The sequence below is a fragment of the Schistocerca americana genome, chromosome X (assembly GCF_021461395.2).
Source record: "Schistocerca americana isolate TAMUIC-IGC-003095 chromosome X, iqSchAmer2.1, whole genome shotgun sequence".
Taxonomy (NCBI): Eukaryota; Metazoa; Arthropoda; class Insecta; order Orthoptera; family Acrididae; genus Schistocerca; species Schistocerca americana.
In genome coordinates, this window is record NC_060130.1 from 876,071,253 (window position 1) to 876,095,643 (window position 24,391).

Sequence of the window (24,391 nt, forward strand, 5' to 3'; positions counted from 1 at the left end):
TAGTTGCTGTTGGTACACCAAACCTTAAATATTCTAACACCTGACAATAGTGATCTGAATAATGGAAATCAACACTTTGAAAGTTAACACTGTCTTTTTAATTTTTGTTGACTGTAACGTAGTCTATCTTACTGGAGCTTGACTCTGTTACTCCAGTGTCGGAGTTCACTATATCTGTGAGATTATATGAGTTTAATATATCTGTTATTTTCAAATAGGTTATACTACAGGAGTTTGCATCAATATTTAAGTGTCCAACTATGCTAAGGTCAGTAGGGCCTGTTTGTTTAATAGCCCTGTTAAGTGTATCAAGGTAGTACAACACATCTGTATTTGGTGGGTGGTACATACCAATAACTTTATGTTTAGCTAACCTGCTTGTATGGTGTTTGTTTATGTGGACCACAACACCAGCCATTTCGATTGTTCCTTCTTTGCAATATTGTTCAACACATGAAATTTTCTTAAATTGAAGATGCTCATTTACAAATATTGCCACCCCGCCCCCTTTATGTCATTGCCTGCAGTAACTCTCTGCTAACACATAACCATATAATTTGTAATACTCAGTTTCATTGTCTTTTAGTCCATGTTCTGTAATTACTAACAGGTGTGGTGAATTCTCATCCACAAATACTTGCAGCAAATTGAGTTTATTCCTAAGACACTGGATTTTTAGGTGCATTATCCTAAAGGGCACTGATATTTTGCAACACTTTGTGACGTGGTATTGTGCACTGTAATGACAATTTACTCACTTTCTAGTCAGTTTCTTCGGCATGTGAACAGGGGTCTTTCCAATCCAAGGGGTTTAGTTCAGTAAAATCGTATTGCTTGAAATTGAGGCTAAAAAACATGGTGATTATAATCTAAGCTGATTGGGTCAGTGGTTTTATGCAGCTCCTTACAAAGTTTTGTTATCTGGTTCACTAACTTCAGCTTTCCATTTCTGTTTAAGTGAAGTCCATGCCTGGTATGTTCTTCATGTTTCAGTTTACTTATGTCCAGCAAGTGCACATGATTTAGTTTTTTTCATAGTTTCTGCAATTCTACATTATAGCACTCGGTTTCTGTATTAACACACGGCCACTGCGCACTGGTAGGTTTATTAGGGTAACATTTGTGTTGTACAGTTTTGGCAATAACTTCCTGTAAACTGCGTATGCTGACTTGCTCTTGTTTTTGTAATCATCATTGGCCGCCAATGATTACAACGTGGTCGTCTTTTTTCAGATTGTTTGTTTCTGATAAATTCTCAACTGCAGTACTTAATGTAGCTCCGGGTTTAACTTTTGCGAATACAGAATATTTGTTGTGTAAAGCTTCATGAAGGGGAGCTGAAAGGCTTTTTCTGTGGCTGTCCGCATACAGTAATAACTTTTTTGTGCTTCCAGGCATTAGAATCTTTCTGTTTTGGCCTTTATCGGAGGACTCATTATATTTACTTTCGCCTACACTATTCGTTGTTTCACTGGCTGAGGCTGGTGCTCAAAACGTATTCAATGTAACTAGTGCACCGTTTCTAGTGCTTTGTTTTTGTTTTTCACTTTCTTGACGGTTTCATGTTCTGTTTTCGGACTTTTCTGCAGTCCAAGTTCATTTATTTGTCATTTCGACATATTCTGAGTTTGATATTACATTTTTTGTCATAAATAACACTTTTTTTTTTTTTTTTTTTTTTGCAAATCATGTTTAACAATATCATTCAAAGGACTGAACATGTCAACATACTGGGCCTGTCCAAAAATTTGATATGTTGCACAGGTCATGCCCATTGATAGAAAGTACATACCATTCTTGTTGTGAAAAATCTAATAAATACACTGAAACTGCCTGCTAGTTGGTTGCCACTCAGCTTTACTATAGACTACATGGGGTTATCACAGTAGAAACATAGGTTATAGACTGATGCCAGCAACTATATCTCTAGCCTTAAAAACTTCACTGTATATATTAGATAAGATTTCTAATGAAAGATAACAAACACAATAATTGTAAACATTTAGAAGGAAACTCCATGCCAGATTAAACACAGAGACTTAAACTGGAAGACAGTATGGGCGAATCCACAAGCTCATAGATGCGCTCAGCCATATGCGTGTTTTAAAAGTGATTTAATCTTGACAGCATCACATATTGCAGTGATGCACTAGCAACAGCTGCACCTTCCCAGAAATTTTGCTACTGGTACAGATAAACTTAAACTGACAACTCATTCGTACTGTCAGCACTGCGATATGACTGACAAATCCATACACCGAACAGTAGTTACTGCAAAAGTACATGTCTGTGGAGATGGATATAGTTTAAAATGAATGAGTATTAACAAAATAAACACCTGGAAATTAATGTTCAGGGATGTTAGGAGTGCTTCAAGCGTCCAAGACGTTTGCATGTTTTATATATTTGTGTTCAGAAAGGGATGCGAATCTATAGCAGTTCTTCACTACATGTGGAAATTGTTGGGATCCAGAAATTTTGTAACTGAATGAGTTTTAGGAAAACAACCAAGGAATAGTACACTGATGCGTGATTGTTCACTTGTGATGTAATCATTTTAATAACAACTCATGACTGGGAATACCTTAGGATTTAGCCTGGCTGCTTCTGTTAGCATGCTAGCCCTATCTCAGCTGTGTAAGTGCTGCTGCTGGAGGGTGAGTGCCTTTAAGAATCAACGTGGCCCTGAAGTATAGTGCGACTGATATCTTTATGAGGCATGTGCGCCAGTGTGTGGAATGCTAGATTGTTAGCAGGAGCAACATAGTGCTGACATTCTCTGTTTATAATGTATATGTAGGATGTTTGTGGCAGTTACTGGCAGCCAGCGGATGTGTTGTCCACAAGTTGAATCCTGTCAGTTGTAGATACATGTGTGATGGTACTACCCCTGATGTAGACAGTGTATAAACACAAGATAAAGAAGATTTGGCTGTCTCAGAGTGGCTCTGTGTAGAGCGATTAGTCGCGCTAACTTTTCACTGGGGACAGCGGCAGCTGCACTTAGCTCTGGGCCACTGCACACTGCCATGCTATGGTGAGATTTGTGTGGGCTGGAAAGACGATTAAGTGTGGGGCTCTGCCTCATATTTTTGTAGTTTGTTTTAAATATATTGGTTGCCTATCCTATCCCCATCCTATGCTGGAAACTGTTTACATTGTGAATTTAGCAATGTGATATTTTTCAGTTGAGACTGTTTATGAGTATAGTGTAACCCCGCAGTGTCGGGCTCCTCCAAGGAAGTCTTACAGTGACACCACACATTAATAATGCAGGGACATTTCTTGCAATTTGCTATTTGTTTTGCATGAGATATGGAAGTATTTGTTAAAATAATGGATTGTGCTAATTGTTTAACACGGAATATTGACATAATTTTTAAAAAAATATTGCACTTGGTAATTGATCAGTCTTGTATTTACGTGGTTTTCTGTGGAATACGGACAGAGAATCAACAATATTGTAACGCACTATAAGTAACAATGGAGGTATGTGGTAATATGTCAGTATGCTTACGAAGGTACATGCAGGAGTGTATTTGTTGCTAAATAAAGCAGTACAAAAATTATTTGATGAGCATATCAGAGTATTTTGTTAAAATAATGCACTGGATAATTATTAAACATTGAAGATCACATATTTGCATATATCTTAGAATGGAACCTTGGGTAATTGGAAAAAAATGGTAAAATTAGAGCAAATTACAGTGGGAGGGGAAATTGCTTACAGAAAATTTCATGGCACCATTAATGTACAGTAAATAAGCCAAACAATGTAATGTCAAAGTATCTCACCTTATAAATTATGATGATATTTTCTGCCTTTTTTTCCCAAGTAAATAGCTTTGATGCTTCCTCTCACTACAGTGCACAGATCTTGAATGATGAGGCACACACAATTGCGCTAGTAATAAAAGGAGGGTGAGGGAGAAGGATCTTGATTCTTATTGACCCAGGGAGAAAGGGGGGAGGGGATGGTTTCCTGTTGTCCTATTGGCCATGATCAGGGGGAGGATAACCTTGTCTTAGATCCTTATCTGGGCTAGAACTTGCACACTGAAGGGTGACCTTCATTTTCCCACCAATTTCATGTCACACAACTGTCCAAGATTCATTGGCAGGGTATTAGAATACATTCTGACCTTGAATGTACTACGTGTACAGACATAAGCAACCTCGTGACTGGTATCAGGTTACTTCATGACCTCGAATGAGCCTCATGCAAATGCCAGAGAGGCATGGGCAGTGACTTTAGTGGTCTGTCACCCAATGTTTATGTTAGCTCATTCTTTCACACCTACCCTGTGATATGCTCTGGATATTGGAGGTCTGTACCTTTAGCTTTTCACTGATCTGAGACACTCTTTGATATTTTGTGACTGTTTAGAAATAGCCTGTACGCCATGTCTGTGCAACATATGGCTGATTCTGTCTGTCATCTTGGGAATGTGTGGCAGAAAGGCAATACCCGACATTTCTTCTTCCAAAGTGACACTTTCTGCACACATTATGAGCATAATAATCAACTCTCTTTATGGTAAGACATGCATGAAAAAGCTTAGTGATGGCATGCTCCAGGCTCCAGTGAATCACTGAGTGGCACTCTGGAAAACAAGGAAATTTCATCAGAGCTGACAAGGATGTCTTGCGGTTTAAGTTTGAGTTTCTTCAGCTTCTCAGTGCAATGTCCTGAGTCTTTTCTGTATGTGTCAGTCTTCCCCATTTGTGGCTGAGCCAGAGAGCCCAAGTGTTTCATCATTTTATATGTCAGTGAGCCAGGAGCACTCATGACTAGTCATAGTGGAATATTATCTTTGTTGTCTTTTTGGATATTTGCTAATCCACGTAGCCGAGGTGGTGTGGATTCTGTGATGTGCAAATTCCTCTGTATTTCTGCAGTGAGAAAAGAGAAGATGCCTTCATTAACGGATTTGTATTCCCTGGGAGCTCGACTCTAGTTTGCCACCAGTAACGAAGGGTGAAGCTTTGACAGTGCCAGCAACTCGTGCTGGCAAAACGTTAGAAAAATCATCAAACAACTGTCGGCCATAGAGCCCGAGACAGAAGCCAACAGGCTATTTGTCAACAAGTGGCCATGAAAGCTTCAATAATTTTGAAATGATTCACTGCAACACAGCCCTTTTTGTTTCCACAACATTAATGAACATTTGAAAGGCAATTTTAAGTCTGGTTATTACCAGAGACTGGACGTTTAGGCATTATGAATCATTAAAGTTGGCAGGGAAAGTGGCAGTATAAATAACTAAAAAAGGCAGTATAAAAAAAGACCTCACATTATGCCTATTTATTTACTTGATTGCAGTATTCAGACAGCCACACAATCAATATATATATTTTAACATTGTGTTGTATTACATTTTTAAAGTAACTTTAAAGTTTAATAGTATATTGATCAAAAAATGAAAATGTTTCTTAAAAACCTACGCATAGCAATGCCTTATCAGCTTATTTGTGGCATATGACAACATCCAAATGCTTTTTGAAGATTTCTAGTCATGTTGAGTATCCTGTGAGACAATACATTTCTCAGCTGAGAAAATGATCTCTCAACATCTACAAGAGTTAATTTGAGCAAACATAAAACATTAAACTATTGTAAGATCCCTCTGTACTGCAATAGAATTGTCACCCTGGAATTTTTGAAATGTTACTAAGTTTGTCAAGATCAGAATTTAAAAAAAAAAATCATTTTACACTTTTCCCTAACTAATGAACCACATTTCTCTGGCACACTCTCCAGTTTTTGCACAACGTGATCCACAATTTTCATTGACTTCGTCAAAAGCTGTCCTATTTCTTGATGCTGGCAGATCACTTGAGGCATGAAAGCAAACTCAGCTGCAATGAAAATTAAGTCACACCTCACTTCCGAAGATTCAAGGAATTTCTTTGCTGCTACTGTTGGAGAGGCTTCATCTTCCAGAGCGATGACAAATTAATACTGGAGTAATTTGAAGCATAGTAAACTGCTGCAAAAATCCATGTCCCCCATCTTGTTATGATAGTGGAGGCGGTAGAAGTATATTTTGTACAACATCTTTAAATGTCTGAATCCCTGACGGGGGCTTCCACAAAGGTCTTAATGCTTGAAATCAGTTTGTTGACATCTGGAAACAAGTTTCATATCTTTTTTGGCACAATGTGAAGCCAATGTGCTACACAGGCTGCATGAAGCATGTTTGGAAGTAGCACTTTTAAAGTTGTCCCAACCTTTTTTCATGTATGGTGCAGCATCTGAGATGAAAAGTAATACATTAATGTACTGAAAATTTCTTCAGGCCACAATAACTGTAATGAACTGATAAATAGCTGTGCGATAATTGGATTGTTAACTTTTCCCGGACACTCTGTTGTAAGCAGGAATGCTATTATTGATTCATCTTCTGAAGAATGTAACAGTACAACAGTGACTGGCTGAAGGATGTAACAGACCAACAGTGACTGGCAATATCGGGTGTCTATATTTAAACTTTCCCCATTTAACATGTAATACAGAAACTAATTACCGTACAAGTACCAAACTTGGAAGCATTAATGTCCAGAGTATGGGGTACATGATATCCATGTGCCACAGCTCCACTGTCCAGTTCCAACTACGGCCTCCAGGTGCCATGATCAGTCATCGTGATTCATAGTCTCACACGTGACCAGTCATAGTGCACTTGTTGATTTGTCAACATAAGCTTGGACAAAAGGAGCAGGGCATTATTGGTGAAATTCTGTTATCAAAACAACAGTAATGCTCCAGCTGCACTTCGAAAATATCAGCTGCGGAAAGGATTACAGAAGGGTCCTCTTTCTCCACCTGCTGTGTGGAGCATGATGAAGTAGTTCGAATCAACTGGAGTACTGGCTGTCACTCCGGGAAGAGGCTGACGATCGGTTGCACCACAGGTATTTGATGAAATCACTGTTGCTGTGGCAGACAAAGCTGCGTACAGTTCCCGATCGTCAGGCAGTGCGCATGTTGTGTCACGGGAGTTGAACATCCTGTTGTCCACTGTACAGAAGATGCTTTGAACGATTCTCAAATGGTATCTGTACAAGATGCGTATCCTACAGTAGCTTGCACCACAGGGTGCATGACGACAGTTGACTTCGCTCTCCACTTTCTTGCAAGGATTTAAGTTGACAAGGGTTGGCCCTGGACCATCCTATGGACAGACGAAGCTAATTTTTCTCTGATGGACGAGGTAAACACACAGAAATGGATGAGGTAGACACACAGAATTGCTGAGTGTGAGGATCTTCACCTCCAGTCACTGTGTGTGAAGTTCCTCTGTATGCTGAACGTATCACCGTATAGTGTGGCTTCATGTCTACATTCATAATTGGCCCATTCTTTTTTGAACAGATTGGCACTCAAGGACCAAGGACATGCAGTGTGACTGGCCAACGTTACTGTGATATGCTTCACCAGCATGTCATACCTGCCCTACAGGAGAGAGACGCATTGAACTCAACAGTTTTCATGCAAGATGGGGCCCCACTGCACATTGGTCATGAAGCTCACTTGTTTCTCTGAAACACATTCGGAAATGATCGAATTATCAGCCAATCGTTTCCAAATGCTTGGCTGGCACGGTCACTAGATCTCACTCCCTGTGATTCCTGGTTGTGGGGCTACCTGAAGGACAGGGTTTACCAGGAGAACATGTACACATGTGCTGATCTGAAGCGTAGCATATCAAGAGAGGTAGCCAGCATAGCTACGGACATGCTTTGTTGTGCTATGCAGAACACAGTCCTGCACTTTCAGACTCTTATGGACTCTGATGGGCGCCATATTTGAGCCCCTTTTGTAGCAGTAATGGTACCAGTATGCAATGGTATGATATGCTTTAGCATCACATTAGAAGTGTTGCAATTGAATTGATTCTCCATTATTTCTCTCCCCATGCCCTTGACATTAATGCTACCAAGTTTGATACTCGTACGGTAATTAGTTTTGGTGTTATAACATGATAAATAGGGAAAGTATAATTATTACCACCGTGTACTACCCATAGGTCATTTGACTTGTCAATTGAGATCCAAATCTCTTTATCTTTTACTTATTCATCTTCGATGATTTTCATTACTTCATCATAACATTCACTTGAGTAACGTTTTTGCAAACTTTACTCTAGGATTCTGTAGTTTCCACAAAGAGAATCCTACACTGTTAAAAGCATTGCACAAGTTGAATCTAAGTTGTGATTTTAGACTCAGTGTTGCAGTTGCCGTTGAAAGCAAAGAAAGCTTCTTCCTACTAGCCTTGAGTTTGAGTGTACTAATATGTTGAGAAATGAAATATTTCTTTCTGTAGCACACTGATTGCGTTCATATTTTGCACAGAAGAATTTTACCAACAGTAGATACTAGTAGCAATGCACAACAAATATATAAAAAGGCAGAAGAACGCAACATATGATTGTGGCATTTCAGTGACAGAGATGTAAATCGTACAAATTGATATTCAAATTGGAAGATAGATTTAACACTTTAAAAAGGCATCCTGCCAAAGTTATGGTCTCTGGCTAATGCATTATTTCTCATACACATAATGAGTGTGTTGTCATTGCTGTAGCTGTATCCCACACAGTTGAGCCATCAGTTGTTAAAGAAAAAATGACTCTGTTGATGACAGTTGGGAATTGTATAGAAGTTGTGACACCACTGTTGCTCACATCTAGCTGATCTTCTGTACAGTCCCTTGTGCAGCATGTGGTCTTCTGTTATCTTGAAGCAAATTGGTGTCCTTTGCATTTAACTGTGGCCTCTTTGCTCAGAAAATATTTTGGGGCTTGAGCAAGAATTAATGGTAGTGTTCTGTGGCGGTATTTGTGCCTAATTTATCAGTGATTAATATATATATACCGACTGTGATTGTTGATATTGTATCTGAAGTTTGACATTCCCAGAGGCTAAAATTTAGACGCATCTGATGCTACGAAAAAACACAGTTTTGGTTAATGGTAGCTGTTGCTAATGTATGCTATTCAAAGAATCAGTGTTGTTCAGTTGTTCTCCTATTCACAGCATTGCAGAGGAATCCAAACACTGCACTTTGACATGGTAAAGTGTTACGTTGATCATCCATGGTGTCTTACCGTAAGAACAGGAAACGATGTTTAGGTGTAGATTAAGTGTGAAAAAAACAATCCTATAAAATTTCAGTTTCCTGGCTTGCACCATTAAGAATGTACACTGCTTTTGCATTACCTTTTGGTATCTCTGTTACTTAAGTAAGATAATAATTATTGACTTAATGAAAAGCATTTGTTGCATAAAAGAAATGCCTGCTTTTTGCAGCTTCTTGTGAAATTGTGAAAAATACCTCAAGAAGTGGGGTGATTGTAGTTGGATTGCATCATGGTGAGACAGAGGTAGTGATATCAGATATTGGATTGCAAGGTATACCCAGGAGAATTTATACATTGTCAGCAGGACAGTTGGACATTGTTTGACAGACTAGCAGCAAAGATAGAGTTGACTGTAGCATAATGCAGCTCTCAGATATTATGTCCAGTGCAACTCTTGACTTCCTGCAGGGATTGAAACCCCCTTTTTGAGCTCATGCATGGCAGGCACAGTGTCCCTCAGCCATTGCAACATTTATTCTTACAGTATGCTGCAGTCATCCCCCCTTACTAACTATTCTTCCTCCCTACTCGTAAACCATGGGAGGTTCTTTGATGTGGACTGTGCTGACATGGGTATTCTGATTTTGGTCGCTCTTCCAGCTCCTTGGGGAAAATAACTTCTTTTGCCTCATGTCCTGAGAACAGCTGGAGGCTGAAAGGGGTGTGGAGGAAAGTTCCAGAAACCCACCCAGACATTTCCAACATGGAACTGAAATTCCAAAAAAAAAGTAAGAAGAAAGAAGAAACTGAAGGTAAAGACTGCTCCAATAATCCCAGCGACCCTCCATGTCCCCATCACCATATATAGAAATATACAAATTGACAACAGTCCCTGACAGCAGGTAATACTGGCTCACATTGAATATTCACATAAGTTATCACCATTTATTCTCATCCCCCCTGTCCCTTAAATGCACACAATGATTAAAAAGTAGAACTGCATCAGCTACTTCTACCATCCCACTGAACTTGGAATACTTAATTGTACTATACGCAGCAGTTGGTGTAGCCCCACAGGAAATCCAATTCACAGTGGACTAATCTTCTATTCTTAGACATTGCAAAGCATATGACAAAAATCAAGTTGATATGGTACGGCATTGAGTGGAGTTAGCACATTGATCCACAAGATGAATTTTTATGAACAGGTTCCGCTCAGTACTTCATTGGAAGCAGTAACTGCATCTACATGAACACACATCGATCTTAGGCTCTGTAGAATTTATCTACCTCCAGGTGGGTCACACACCAGCAGATCACAGATTTGATCCTGCAACTACTTCCACTCCTATTCATTCTAGGGGATTTTAATGCCCACAGTTCTTTGTGAGGCAGTTCAGAATTCTCTCTGTGAGACAATATAGGCTTCTAGTACAGGTATTTTTTGGTTTCATCTTTGTGTTTTAAACTCAGGCCTCTCACTCCTTTTAGCCCAACATATGGTATGTTCTTGGCTATTGATCTATCACTGTGTAGTCCTAGCTTTCCTCTGTCCATTTGCTGGTAGTTGCGTAATTATTTATGAAACTGATCATTCCTGAACGTTATTTTTTTGCTAGACTGATACCCATCAGAAAGCCCTTCATGCTGGAATTTAAAGACTGCTGAATAGCATAGATCCACCATTTCCTTAAACCTTCAATTTCCCTGTCATTGAGGAAGTGAAGTTATCCTCTGACATACTATTGCTGTGATATTACAAATGACAAAAGTGGCAATCCCTCTCTCTTCAGTGCCTTTCTACCAAAATCCTATGCCACGGTAGACCCATGAAATAGCTGCAGTCATTAAAAATCTCAGAATGGCACTTAATCAATTTAAACATATCTATTGAGGGATACCCTTATCACCTTGAAAGGCTCTGAACCTGGGCCCACTATCTAATTAAAAAACACAAGAAGTAGTGTTTGGAAACATTTGTAACCACCACTGCAACCCTTACATCCTCCTCTCAGTTATGGAACAAATTATGCTGTATTTACAGGCACCAGTTATCATATAGTGTCCTTGAAAGCTATCAGGATGGCACCAGTCAACCTGGCATCACCATCATTGCTGAACAAATAACAGTTGTTCTCTGTACAGGCTTCAGTATCAGAAAGTTACCCACCTGCCTTTAATCTCCATAGAAGAATGAAATTCTCAATCCTCAGAAGCATACAATGGCCCATACAATGAATAGGTACTCCTCACCGCCTCGGCAGAATACGTACATAATATTCTTGCACTTTTTAAATGCATCTGGCATGAACGTGAGTCCCCCACCCAATGGATGGCTGTATCACCCTGTTTGTTGTACAAATGTTTTGAACGTATGGTGAATGGATGACTTATATCAGGGATGGTCAAGATTTCAGCTTGCAGGTCATGCCTGGGCCCGAGTGCCAAAGTCCTGAGCCTCACATCACATTTCCCCCACTGCCTCGCCACACTGTCTGGGCACGAGGAGGGGGGAGAGGGACAACAGCGTACATGCCACATTTAAATGGATGGCAGTTCAGTCGGAATGCATATGACTTGCTTTTATATTTCATATTTCCCAACAATATAGATCACAAACAAAGCAAGTTTTCAGTATTAATTATTTTTGGTGTGCTGAAGACATAATTTATCTGGTACAGACTGTTGGTATACAGACAGACGCAGACAATTTCACAGAGTTTCACGTTCAAGTTAGTACACAATCGTGACTTATTTAGTTTTGTGATTGAAAAAAGGTCTTTCACAAAATACGTGTATTGAAATATTACAAAATAAATCTCGGGTGAACAGCCTAGTATGAGTGTGCATAGGACACAATATTTTGGCAATCGACCACATTGCCATCATCACCTGATGATATTGTGTCCTATGCACACTCATACCAGGCTGTTCACCCGAGATTTATTTGGTCATAAAGTACGTGTGGAGAAATTGAAGAATCATATTGAAATATTGTAGCACTCCTACAATCTCATTATGGAGACTTGGGAAACCTACTTTGGAAAAGCAATATGAATTGTTTTAATGTAGAAATATTTGTAATTAAAACTGGAATTATATGTAAATTGAAGGTGGATCGCTGCTGCCAGCTGCAGCAGGACATTAGGCAGAATCATCAGTGATGAGTGTAAAGCATTCAAATAAAAAAACTGGAATTACCTTGCAAGTCAATCAGTCACATCTACACAGGCACAGGGGTGCTTTCAATTGAAATGGCAAATGGTCTCAAAAACAGCTCGAAAACAGATGTAAGACTGACAGTGTCCTCAAAACCTTTATAAAACTATCATTGTAATTCTTGCATGGCTACAATGAATTTATCAAATCTCGTGCTTTCCTTAACACCAGTAGTCTTGGGGAACTGGATTGTCTTTGTCAGAGTTTTCTTTTTAAATGCATCACCATCAAATCAGAAAGTAGTTACCTTGCATTGTCTTACCGTGGACAGTGTGCAGCCAAGTCCATTTGAAATGTGAAGTCTGCAATGCATTCTGGATATTCAAATTTTCGTTCCTGCACTCCTGTTTCCTTCATAAATTCAACAATAACAAGATTTCGTTCCAGGCATGCCCCTTGATTTAACCAATGCACTTTGCAGTAATATATGAAGTCTCCGTACTCTTCATTCATTTTCAATGAAAACTGTTGCAAATGAAAATGGAATAATGGGCGTGACATCATAAATTTTACTGTTCATGCCACCAGTTTCTTCAAGTGCTCCATGCCTGCAAATTCAGCACCAAATGCTTTTCGATGTACAGAACAATGAATCCCATCTGTCAGTTGTTTTATTTTTTGCTCTTTCATTGTCAACTAAAAGTTTATATTCCTTCTGAGTGGTACTATAATGTCGTTTCATAGCAAATGAGCACTACCCATTGCTTATGCGAATTGAGAATTCTCATCCATCTCTTCTGTCATTCTCATTCCTTTTAAAGGATTGTGACAGTAGATTGCTAAATTGCCTCTTTTGCTAGAAATAGCCACTGGACCATTGATAGGCCATGCCTTGGACTGCACACGTGAAGTCTTATCATGCTGTGTCCGGCCCTGATTTATATGGACTATCAAGGTTTGGTGACTTCTATCTAAATTTCACTGTAGGTTTTCTCTGGACTCATGGCCATGTCGCACTCACAGGAAACTGGTGTTGCTGATCATTTGGACAAGGAGGGTATCAGAAAGAATGCCCTAGAATTGTAGACATGAGCCCTTATGGAAGACCCTATCCTAACAACTTTTAGTGCCATGGAATTGCAGCCCATATATTCTTTCCATTTTTGTGGTCTGATTACCTATCACAGCCTTTTCCAGTCCATGTTCTTTTACGGTCTCAGCAAGGTAATTGACTTTCTTTACCCTCATAATGCGGTCTCTCTCTGTTTCAAGGAATTTCAGTGTATATTTGTCATTCAACATGAATTTAGTCTTTTTGAGATCCTCAGCCCCTGTTCTGCTGGTGACCCTTTCTGGGTGGCTGATGTGGATGTTCGCTTCCTTTGGGCTTTCTGAGAGTATCCCAGAGTTATTTACAAAGGGCAGGTTTTAATTCCTTCTGATTTCTTCCCTAAGAAGATCAGGCATATTACCACAAACTGAAACAGAAAAATATGTGACTTTTCTTAATACGTGTTAAAATTGCTTATAACATGTGTTCAAAATAAAAATGTAAGATAAACATAAGAAAGCACATCCGTTATCCTACAATCTTTCTTTTCCTTTCCTTAACTAGTGTTCAAATTGTCAGCCCCCAGAAGAGTATATTCATGATATCACTGACCAGCACAAAATACAAGAATACTTTTTTTGACGAAAAAAGCTAATTTTGAGAGTTCTTTTCAACAGTAGTTTTTTCCCATGGTATCATTTCAAATTCTGAAATAGAGTTTATTTTCTCCATTTTACAGCAAATTTCAGGTAGCGCAAGGTTCGCCATTCCCTTCCCCTTATTGTTTTATGTAAAATATATTTTACGATAAGAAGACTGAAACGTCCTTTCTGAGAAAAAGTGCCTGTATGGGTAGATATGAAGCAGCCTGTGTATTCAGCCTTTTGCTAACTTAACATGCATCTGCTGTAACTTTGCAAGTTAAATTGCAACGAATCTGTGAATGGAATGAGCTTCCATTGAGCTATTGTCATGTGTACACGTTTGAATTTTTGCTGCAAAAATACTTCCTCATTTTACAAGTGATGCAGTCCACACAAGGCTGGTTGCTTTGCATACATACCACTTGTATGAAACCTTCTGTGCACAGCATTCAGTGATGATGTAATTTCTTGTTGTTGTCTTCTGTAATAATAATAAAGTGTTGTGTGGCTTCCAGTCTGGTTTGAGTTTTGATTAGGGCTTTAGTGTCACTTTTGCCACTTATTTATTCAAACATCAACTTATTTGGCCTCATGTGACAGAGCAGACTTTGTTTGACTCTGGGCCTGTACAGATTGTTTCCATCAGTTCCCAAACTTAGCTAGGAAACAATGCAGTGTGCGATAGCAGTATAGCATTGTAGTAGACATGGTGAACGCAGTGTTGATTCCAATGTGTTGCGTGCTGTGCGTGACAGAGGAGAGGCTTGTTTCCCCTCACACCTATCTGCCAATGTATAAGGGGTAATAGTTTTATTATGCTCGTGGCACCCCCCACAATAAGTGTCAAGTTACATTGTGGATATAGTAAATGGTACTAATAGATTTGATTAGTTGAAATTCACAGAGGGATCTCCTCCATATGACACTAGAATTTCTGCTCCACCTCTCTTAATGATTGTAGAACTTTTAATTGATAATTATGTATTTATTATCAAGACAGCTTGCTTTTAATTTTGGTACTTAACTATTTCTCTCCATCTGTCTGCCCTTTTGTTTGCATGGGGTGGTGGCATTCTGAATTTCCTGCTAAAGTGAATGCTCTGTATGTTTAATATGTTTTATAATATTGCAGCATTGAGTTATCAGTAGCATCTTGAAACAGAGACCAAAAAGTGTGTGGGTTTGGCGGTGATGAAATGATTAATGTCATAATATGTTAGCAGCCATATGTTAACACTTCAGTTTTGATACACTAATGGTGTACAAACATTATTTATCTATTATCTTGTTTTATTTGTCTCTGAATGTAAATATTAACCTCAACTTTGTCTGTTTTTTTCTTTCATTTTAGTAAAAAGACTGACAACAATCAATGGTGGGAGCTGTTTGATCAGAATACATCGAGGTTTTACTACTATAATGCAACTTCTCAAAAGACTGTGTGGCACAGGCCTCAGAACTGTGACATAATTCCTTTGGCAAAACTGCAGGTATGTTATTCAGAAAAAGTGTGGAAAATACTAGGGGATTTGATTTTTTGTTATGATTATAAAGAGCTTTAAATTAACTTGTCTTTGACAGCTGTTACAGTAAAATGAAGTTATTTCAGCTGTAAGTCTGCTTCTTCAACAACAGAGGTTTTATTGAACACCAATTAAGTACAAATAAATTACAGAATGTAATAGATCCTGATTCTTCTTGAGTGAACAGAAGCAAAAGTTTCTAGAGAAGGATTTGTTTTGGCCCTTAAAGTACTCTGGATGTTTGTGCTGGAGAACACTATCAAGTTTGTCCAGCTGGAAAACATTTGGATACAAACCACTCTCTCGGTGTGTGGACACGCTGTCGGTTCACTCACATAAGGCACAACATGTGGTCAAATGGAAAGTGGAGGCAGCACCCAGTAAGTGCAAATTAAACATTGACAGCATGGAGTAATGAAGTCTGAATCAGTGTCCAGAAAATAACGGAGTATCGCAAGGTTGTCATAAATAAATCCACTGGAGAGCATGTGGTACACATCGGTGAGCTGAGACAAGGGACACTGAGGTGGTCTATGATAGTCCTAAAATGTGGTACTGTTGTTTATCCACAGGACCTGGCATTGGTGGATTTATAGCTCTTTGCCCAGCCTAGCAACCTTGGTGGATGTGTGTGTAATTATATTGATTGATCCATTGATATGTCGCGTGTGATTATTAGTTATTATGCACCTTTTGGCTGTTTGACTATTAACAATGGCCTAGACTGCAAATTCTGACAGTTTCAAAACTGAAGTCTTCAAATGCCAATTGAGACAGATGAACTGTAATATCTGCCCACAGTTGTGTTGTATGTTCCATAAATATGCTGACTATAGTTTTATTATGTTTAGTTGTCAAAAGCGTTTCCATAACTTTTATTCGGAATAACCTCTCTTTGATTTAATTCTGGGACTCAGTGTTCAAGTTATTAAGGAATTGAATTTTAAGAAATCATTTTTCATGATGAGCTTCAGCTGCTCATTCGAAACTAATCAAATGTCTTCTTGGCAAATCGAAACCAAATGTGGAGTGCTCATCTGCCATATAGTTTTAACAACAATGAAGGTTCATTTCTGCCCACACTACTTCAGACTAGGGAACATTCCCAGGTGTAAATAAATGACCTTACTTGGCAGGTATGTAGAGGGGTCAAAATAATGCTATACATAGTTTTCATTTTTGCTCAGTTTCACTTTTAAGGGACAGAAAACACACTGAAAGGTAATTTAACATATGAGGGTTAGAGGGAATGTCTTCGAAGCCATGAAATATATATATATATATAAAAGTTTCATATGTAAGTTGAAATGTATTTAATGATCTTGAAAACTGTGTAATCAGCTTTTGTAGTAATTCGAAATTTCGCAGAATGCTCCACCACCTTGAATTAATTTTGCAAAATGAAAACTTTTGTTACAACACAAATTAAAGCAGCTTTCCTGCCACGTTGTCCTTGTGTAATAAAGCTGGCTTATGGAATTCCATTTTTGGAAAACCAGTTGTACCCAATGTGCTGTTGGGGTAATATCAACGGAGCTAATTAAAATATAAAAACATTCATTATTATTATTATTCCAATTATTTGTTTTACTTACTTCTGTTTTATATTTTACATTGTTATTTTCCATTTTGAATTCATGTTTTTTTTTAGTTTACTGTTTCATGTGCACGAAAATAATAAATAACTCCTTATTATGGTACAAAATCATCACAGTAATGTGCATTAAATGACAAAGATTTCTTCATATAATACATGTGACGGACAACACAATGTAAAACAAAATTCAGTATGATTCTGAAATTGTGGTTGGCTATCCTCTAAATATTCTGATTTGTAGGAGACACATTTCAGTACATCGGAGAACCTCAGCAAAGCAAATTGATTGTGTATTAGTGACTGCAGGTTGATTATATTGTTCAAGTGGAGATTGACATCATAATCATTCCGCAGAACTAGCTCTGAAAATCTTGTCACAAACTTCTGCCAACACTGAAAACCATTTATGTCCAATGGCTGTACTTATCCCATCAAGTGTTTTAGGATCACCAGATGAAAAAGTTCCTTGTCCTCAGGTAAGATGCTCAAAATGGCTCTTTCACACAGGCCACGGCAAGAATCTAACAAAATACAAATTTTTGCCCTGCACTGGGAAAGAAACCTTCTGTCAAATATCTTTTGACGTGGTCAGATGTTAGTTTATGGTATGTTGATACCTTCACAAGAACATTTGGGCTTCAAAAAGAGATGCTCGAATTCTTGGTCAAAAAATTCCATTAGTTTCTTTCAAAACTGTGAGAAGAGGGGGGGGGGGGTTACAAATCGGGCACTAAAATTTGATGCTGAATATTGTTTGATATTGTGTTGCCTATCGTGTGTATTACTGAAGAAATTTCACTCATTTTTATGTGCATTGTGTAAAAAACCTTATGCTTTAAGCATTTCTTTATAGATTATCATTATTGTGAATATTTTGTATCATAATAATGAGTTACTTATGAGAACAGTATACTAAACTAAAAAATGAATTTAAAACATAAAATAACAATTTAAACTATTAAAAAATAAGTAAAACAAATAATTAGAATAATAATGAATATTTGCATATGCATGAAAAAATGTTATGTCATTTTGTTAACTTTTTAGCTTCAACTTCAACTGAAAAAAATTTGTTTTACGTTAATACTCATAATACCAGCGCTATTCACAAATGGTGCTCTGAAACAAGGTATGTTTGTTGGCAGAATTGTACTGACAAGGCATTGTACGCATAATCTTACTATTGTTTCTTATTGTCTTTTAGGATATTCTTTTTTTATTTCAGAGGACCGCTGCAGCACTATCAATGTGATAATGAAATGTGCTATTACCTTATGTAAATAATGACTAAATTTGTTCACAATTATAATAATCACAAATAATATTTCTATGTAAGATTTTAATTACAAATTACTTTTGAAGGACGTTTTATGATAACAGCATATCGCATCCACAGTTCAGTAGTGGGGAGATGTTACAAATAATTTTGTACTTTCTTAGAGATATTGGGAGGTGTTAAATGTCATTTCCAACAAATGAAAAATGGAATTGCAGCCAGTTAGTCAGTATTATTCAAGTATGTGACTTTCTCCATGTTCGACATGTCAAATAGATTTTTGACAGGCTATTAACCAAATGTACCACACAAATGGGGTTTTTTCTCAGAATACTAGTAATACTTAACAAGTTGATCATGCATTTTGCTTCAGACTGTATATAAACTTCATGAACTCATGTGACTCTTCAGGCTTTCCTAGCTGCTCAGTTGAATATATGAAGCTCAGATTACATTGTGTAAATTCCACATTTCTCAGAAGCAACTGGTCGACATGATCATGTAGTTGCTGCTGGTTACAACTGGCTATTAGTTACTGCTAATAGTCGCCATCAGTAACCAAGTGATGGTGCCGAGCACTCATCTTGATGAAATGTTGTGGTATTTACAGAATGTGATCTGGTGTCAGAGAGCTATATCTTCCTTCTTCATGAAGTGATTTTCCTTTATTTTTTGGAAATACCACTTATATACCTTAAAGAGTATTTCACATGTTAACATACTTAGGAGAAGTTTGATACAGTAACTCCTAACTGTTGACTTAAAGGAAACCTGTGTTTGGTGATATATGTTTGGTGATATATGTTTGGTGATATATGTGTATTAAGCTGTGGTCCAAGGCATATTTCTCTGCCTAACATTTCGTTTTCAACCCTGGAGACATCATCAGAGGCTATAACAAATCATAAAGCAGTTTTAGCTTTAAGCAAGCTCAGCAAGCCAAACTGTTTATACATATCCAGGCAACACACTGTTTGTGAAGTCATCAGACCACTGCCTAAAATTGCGGAGTCACACTGACATGTTATGAAGCTTTATTTATTACTAAGGCCCACAGCACATCAGCCTTCAATCCTTCTTCTTTTCTGTATTTGCAGTTCAGCTTTGTTTGATATTGTAACTGTGCTTTGAGTCATAACCTTTGATGATTTCTCCAACATTGAAATACGAAATATTAGGCAGAGAAATATGCGTTGGACCACAGCAATGCACATAATGCAGATATCGCCAAAAATGCAAATACTGGCTCTGAAAGCCTGCAATGTGTGATAAAAAGAGAAACCACTTGCTTGGAAACTTTAGAAACCAATTTGCATGAGAAAAGAAATTGTGCAGTTATTTTCAATATTGAGAATGTTAGTTATGTTTTCAGTCAGAGCCTTCTTTGTATAAATTCATTAGATTTAAAAGAAGGTGGAGGAGGAGGAGGAGAGGAGGTGGTGGTGGTGGTGGTGGTGTATAATACTTGAAACATACAGAGTGTATCATAATCATCATCATCATTTATCATCATCATCATTTAAGACTGATTATGCCTTTCAGCGTTCAGTCTGTGGCATAGTCCCCCTTATAAAATCCCCCATGATCCCCTATTCAGTGCTAACATTGGTGCCTCTTCTGATGTTAAGCCTATTACTTCAAAATCATTCTTAACCGAATCCAGGTACCTTCTCCTTGGTCTACCCCGACTCCTCCTACCCTCTACTGCTGAACCCATGATTCTCTTGGGTAACCTTGCTTCTCCCATGCGTGTAACATGACCCCACCATCTAAGCCTGTTCGCCCTGACTGCTACATCTATAGAGTTCATTCCCAGTTTTTCTTTGATTTCCTCATTGTGCACACCCTCCTGCCATTGTTCCCATCTGCTAGTACCTGCAATCATTCTAGCTACTTTCATATCCGTAACCTCAACCTTATTGATAAGGTAACCTGAATCCACCCAGCTTTTGCTCCCATACAACAAAGTTGGTCGAAAGATTGAACGGTGCACAGATAACTTAGTCTTGATACTGACTTCCTTCTTGCAGAAGGGAGTAGATCGTAGCTGAGTGCTCACTGCATTAGCTTTGCTACACCTCGCTTCCAGTTCTTTCACCATGTTGCCATCCTGTGAGAATATGCATCCTAAGTGTTGTGGCGTAACAAGACAGCTACGCCACACTGAAGTAGCCGAAAGGCACGCGTAATCTCACGTATGCTAGATAGAGGTCTGAAACAGGATACGTAATGAATGGTAGCAAGAAAAGTATGTAGCTGCTATTATACTTAACTTTTAATCCTTGTTGTATACATCGTTCTTGATGAGACATTTCATACGATAACTATCAAACTATGTAAGGCTAATGGCGTCTTGCTAGGTCGTAGCCATGGACTTAGCTGAAGGCTATTCTAACTGTCTGCTCGGCTAATGAGCGATGCTTCATCAGTGTAGTCGCTAGCAATGTCGTCCGTACAACTGGGGCGAGTGCTATTCCGTATCTCGAGACCTGCCTTGTGGTGGCGCTCGGTCTGCGATCACACAGTGGCGACACGCGGGTCCGACATGTACTAAATGGACCGCGGCCGATTTAAAGCTACCACCTAGCAAGTGTGGTGTCTGGCGGTGACACCACACTAAGTACTTGAAACTGTCCACCTGTTCTAACTTTGTTCCTCCTATTTGGCACTCAATCCGTTTATATCTCTTTCCCACTGACATTACTTTTGTTTTGGAGGTGCTAATCTTCATACCATAGTCCTTACATTTCTGATCTAGCTCTGAGATATTACTTTGCAAACTTTCAATAAAATCTGCCATCACAATTAAGTCATCCACATATGCGAGACTGCTTATTTTGTATTCACCTATCTTAATCTCACCCAGCCAGTCTATTGTTTTCAACATATGATCCATAAATAATATGAACAACAGTGGAGACAGGTTGCAGCCTTGTCTTACCCCTGAAACTACTCTGAACCATGGACTCAATTTACCGTCAACTCTAACTGCTGCCTGACTGTCTATGTAAAGACCTTTAATTGCTTGCAAAAGTTTGCCTCCTATTCCATAATCACGTAGAACAGACAATAACTTCCTCCTAGGAACCCGGTCATATGCCTTTTCTAGATCTATAAAACATAGATACAATTCCCTGTTCCACTCGTAACACTTCTCCATTATTTGCCGTAAGCTAAAGATCTGGTCCTGACAACCTCTAAGAGGCTTAAACCCACACTGATTTTCATCCAATTTGTCCTCAACTAATACTCGCACTTTCCTTTCAGTAATACCTGAGAAGATTTTACCCACAACGCTGATCAAAGAGATACCTCTGTAGTTGTTACAATCTTTTCTATTTCCATGTTTAAAGATTGGTGTGATTACTGCTTTCGTCCAGTCTGATGGAACCTGTCCCGACTCCCACGCCATTTCAGTTATCCTGTGTAGCCATTTAAGACCTGACATTCCACTGTATTTGATGAGTTCCGACTTAATTTCATCCACCCCAGCCGCTTTATTGCACTGCAATATATTGACCATTTTCTCCACTTCCTCAAATGTGATCCTGTTTCCATCATCATTCGTGTCCCATTGTACATCGAAATCTGAAACATTACTGATCGTATTTTCACCTACATTGAGCAACTCTTCAAAATGTTCCCTCCATCTGCCCAAGGCATCAACAGGATTCACCAGCAGTTTTCCTGACCTGTCCAAAATACTTGTCATTTCCTTCTTACCTCCCTTTCGAAGACTGCTAATTACACTCCAGAATGGTTTCCCAGCAGCTTGACCCAAGGTCTCCAACCTGTTTCCAAAGTCATCCCTAGATTTCTTCTTCAAAAACTTGCGTGGTTGAATGTATACTAAAATAGAAGCAAAAATATTCCAGTGAACTGCTTGCAAATTAGCTGGGAATGTGTGGTTACTCTGTTGTCCATGGTTGGGAAATGTTTTAGATGCCATATTCGGCCACTGGGAAACTTTGCTGCGCCTCCAAGTGTACCTGACCACATTTCTCTGGATTTTTCTATATGGGGTCTCAGAAGTAGCACTCCCATTGATACAATTGAAGAATTGAAGCAGTGAATTGTACAATCATGTCAACATTTATGAGCTGTTCTGAGGAGGGGGTTTGAAAGACTTCATAACTCACTGTAGAGGTAACTGCAATATTACATCCAAATGCCAAGATGACATGTGGAACGCTTCTGTTACTATGTAAGAGTGTATGGTAAATAGTAGCACACTGAAGCAGTATTGTGATTCGTGTTGAGGTAGGCCATGCATGAAGTTTGAGTAAAATTACAAGAGGCCTTAGGTGAAATGTTTGCATTTAAAATACATTTGTCCTGAAGAGGACAATATTTCATACTAAAGTCAGTGGCAGCTGATAACCACACAATCACAGTTATTTCGCAAGTGGCTTGTATGTGGATCCAAGTATGCGAGAACATTTTTGCTTATATTAACATATATTTTCACCTGTATCAGTTTTCACTATTAATTGTCAAACATCCTGTATGAGTAAGTTTAGTATGTATTGAACTTTATTGTTGATGTGCAACTGTTTGTGTTGCTTTAAGTGAATGCATTTAATCCCTATACAAAGAGATTACACAGTTCCCATTAACAGCCTGACTTCTTCCTTACTATAATACCTGTGTTTATTGGAAATGGGTCTTGCATTTACTTACTTAATAATTCAGAATAAATTTTTCATTCTACAGCAGAGTTTGAACTATTATGAAACTTCCTGAAAGGTTAAAACTGTCTCAGATGGTGATCTGAACTCCTACTCAAAACTCAGGGTCCTCCTTCGGACCATGGTATGGTCCAGAGTTTCTATAATGCTTCTGATCATGAGATATTTTGAATCTTGATCTGACACCAATTTTTGTGGCATGATATGTTGACAAATCACTTAGAAAGTGCAGTCATGCACAGGACCATAACAATACACATTGTTAGATATTAAACTAAATGTAGTTGTAGAATGATTTACCTTTGAGGCTGCTCTGATAAGCAAAATAACTTATTAGTTAAGGTGACATTATGCTGAGAAGATTTTTTGGAGTCACTAACAGAAGGCTTTTTAACTCCAGACTCTTAAACAAAACACTGAGCCTCTTCCTGAAGATCAAGCAGCACAAGAGGAACCAAAGAAGAAAGAGTCTGTAGCCACCCAAACACCAGGCCGTACAGTAAGGAGCTCAAAGTCTTCACACGATTCAGCAGGGACGGCTGCTCCAACCCATCAGGTAATTTTAAATTGTATTTGCGCTGTGTAACATCTTGTTGCTCATGTTGATTTAGATGGAGCATTACAGGACCTCACATAAAATTTCACTAAAATTGTGTTGTTTACCTTGTCAAATTACAATGTTGATAACAATTATGTGATAAATTGTGAGTGCAGGTGCTAGATCATGAAAATTGTTGAGCCCAAGTATCCAATGAAAACACCTAACAGTTCAGGAAATTATCATTGGTGTTGGCACCCCTTTAATATTGCAAGTTATGAGAAAATGTTGAGCACTAAACAAATGTCATTTCTGGCAGCTTTGAAGTTCGATCACATTTCTGCACAATGACTCATGAGAGCATTAGAGATTATGTAGTATGCTCCCAGTATGAGAAATTAACTGCATATGGTCTTGTAGGATGCTTCGCATTTAGTTCGTTGCGAATATTGTAGGCAGCTGGGAGTATGCAGGAACTAGTCTATGTGTAGTGATTACAGCACTAGAGTCTTTTCAGGAGAGGGAGGTTTCAGATCCTTTTCTTTCCATTCTGATTTATGTCTTAATGGTCCTCCTGAATTGCTTCATTTGAATACTGGGTTGTTTATTTTGAAGGAACACAGCTGATTTCATTATCGAATCCAGCTCTGACTGAAATAGTGATTTGTCTCTAATAATCTTAACGAGCGAGGTGGCGGAGTGGTTAGCACATTAGACTCACATTCGGGAGGACGACAGTTCAAACTCATGTCCAGCCGTCCTGATTCAGGTTTTCTGTGATTGCCCTAAATTGCTTCAGGCAAATGCCGGGATGGTTCCATTGCAAGGG

At 38.5% G+C, this 24,391-nt stretch overlaps 1 protein-coding gene across 1 annotated transcript in view; it reads left to right on the top strand.

Moving 5' to 3' along the window:
- Positions 1-24,391, top strand: part of LOC124555083 (filaggrin) — a 359,850-nt gene that overhangs the window by 178,009 nt on the left and 157,450 nt on the right. Inside the window, exons 3-4 of the mRNA XM_047128876.1 lie at positions 15,292-15,430; positions 23,425-23,580. Coding sequence (XP_046984832.1) covers positions 15,292-15,430; positions 23,425-23,580 — 295 coding nt within the window. The remainder of the gene's footprint in view (positions 1-15,291; positions 15,431-23,424; positions 23,581-24,391) is intronic.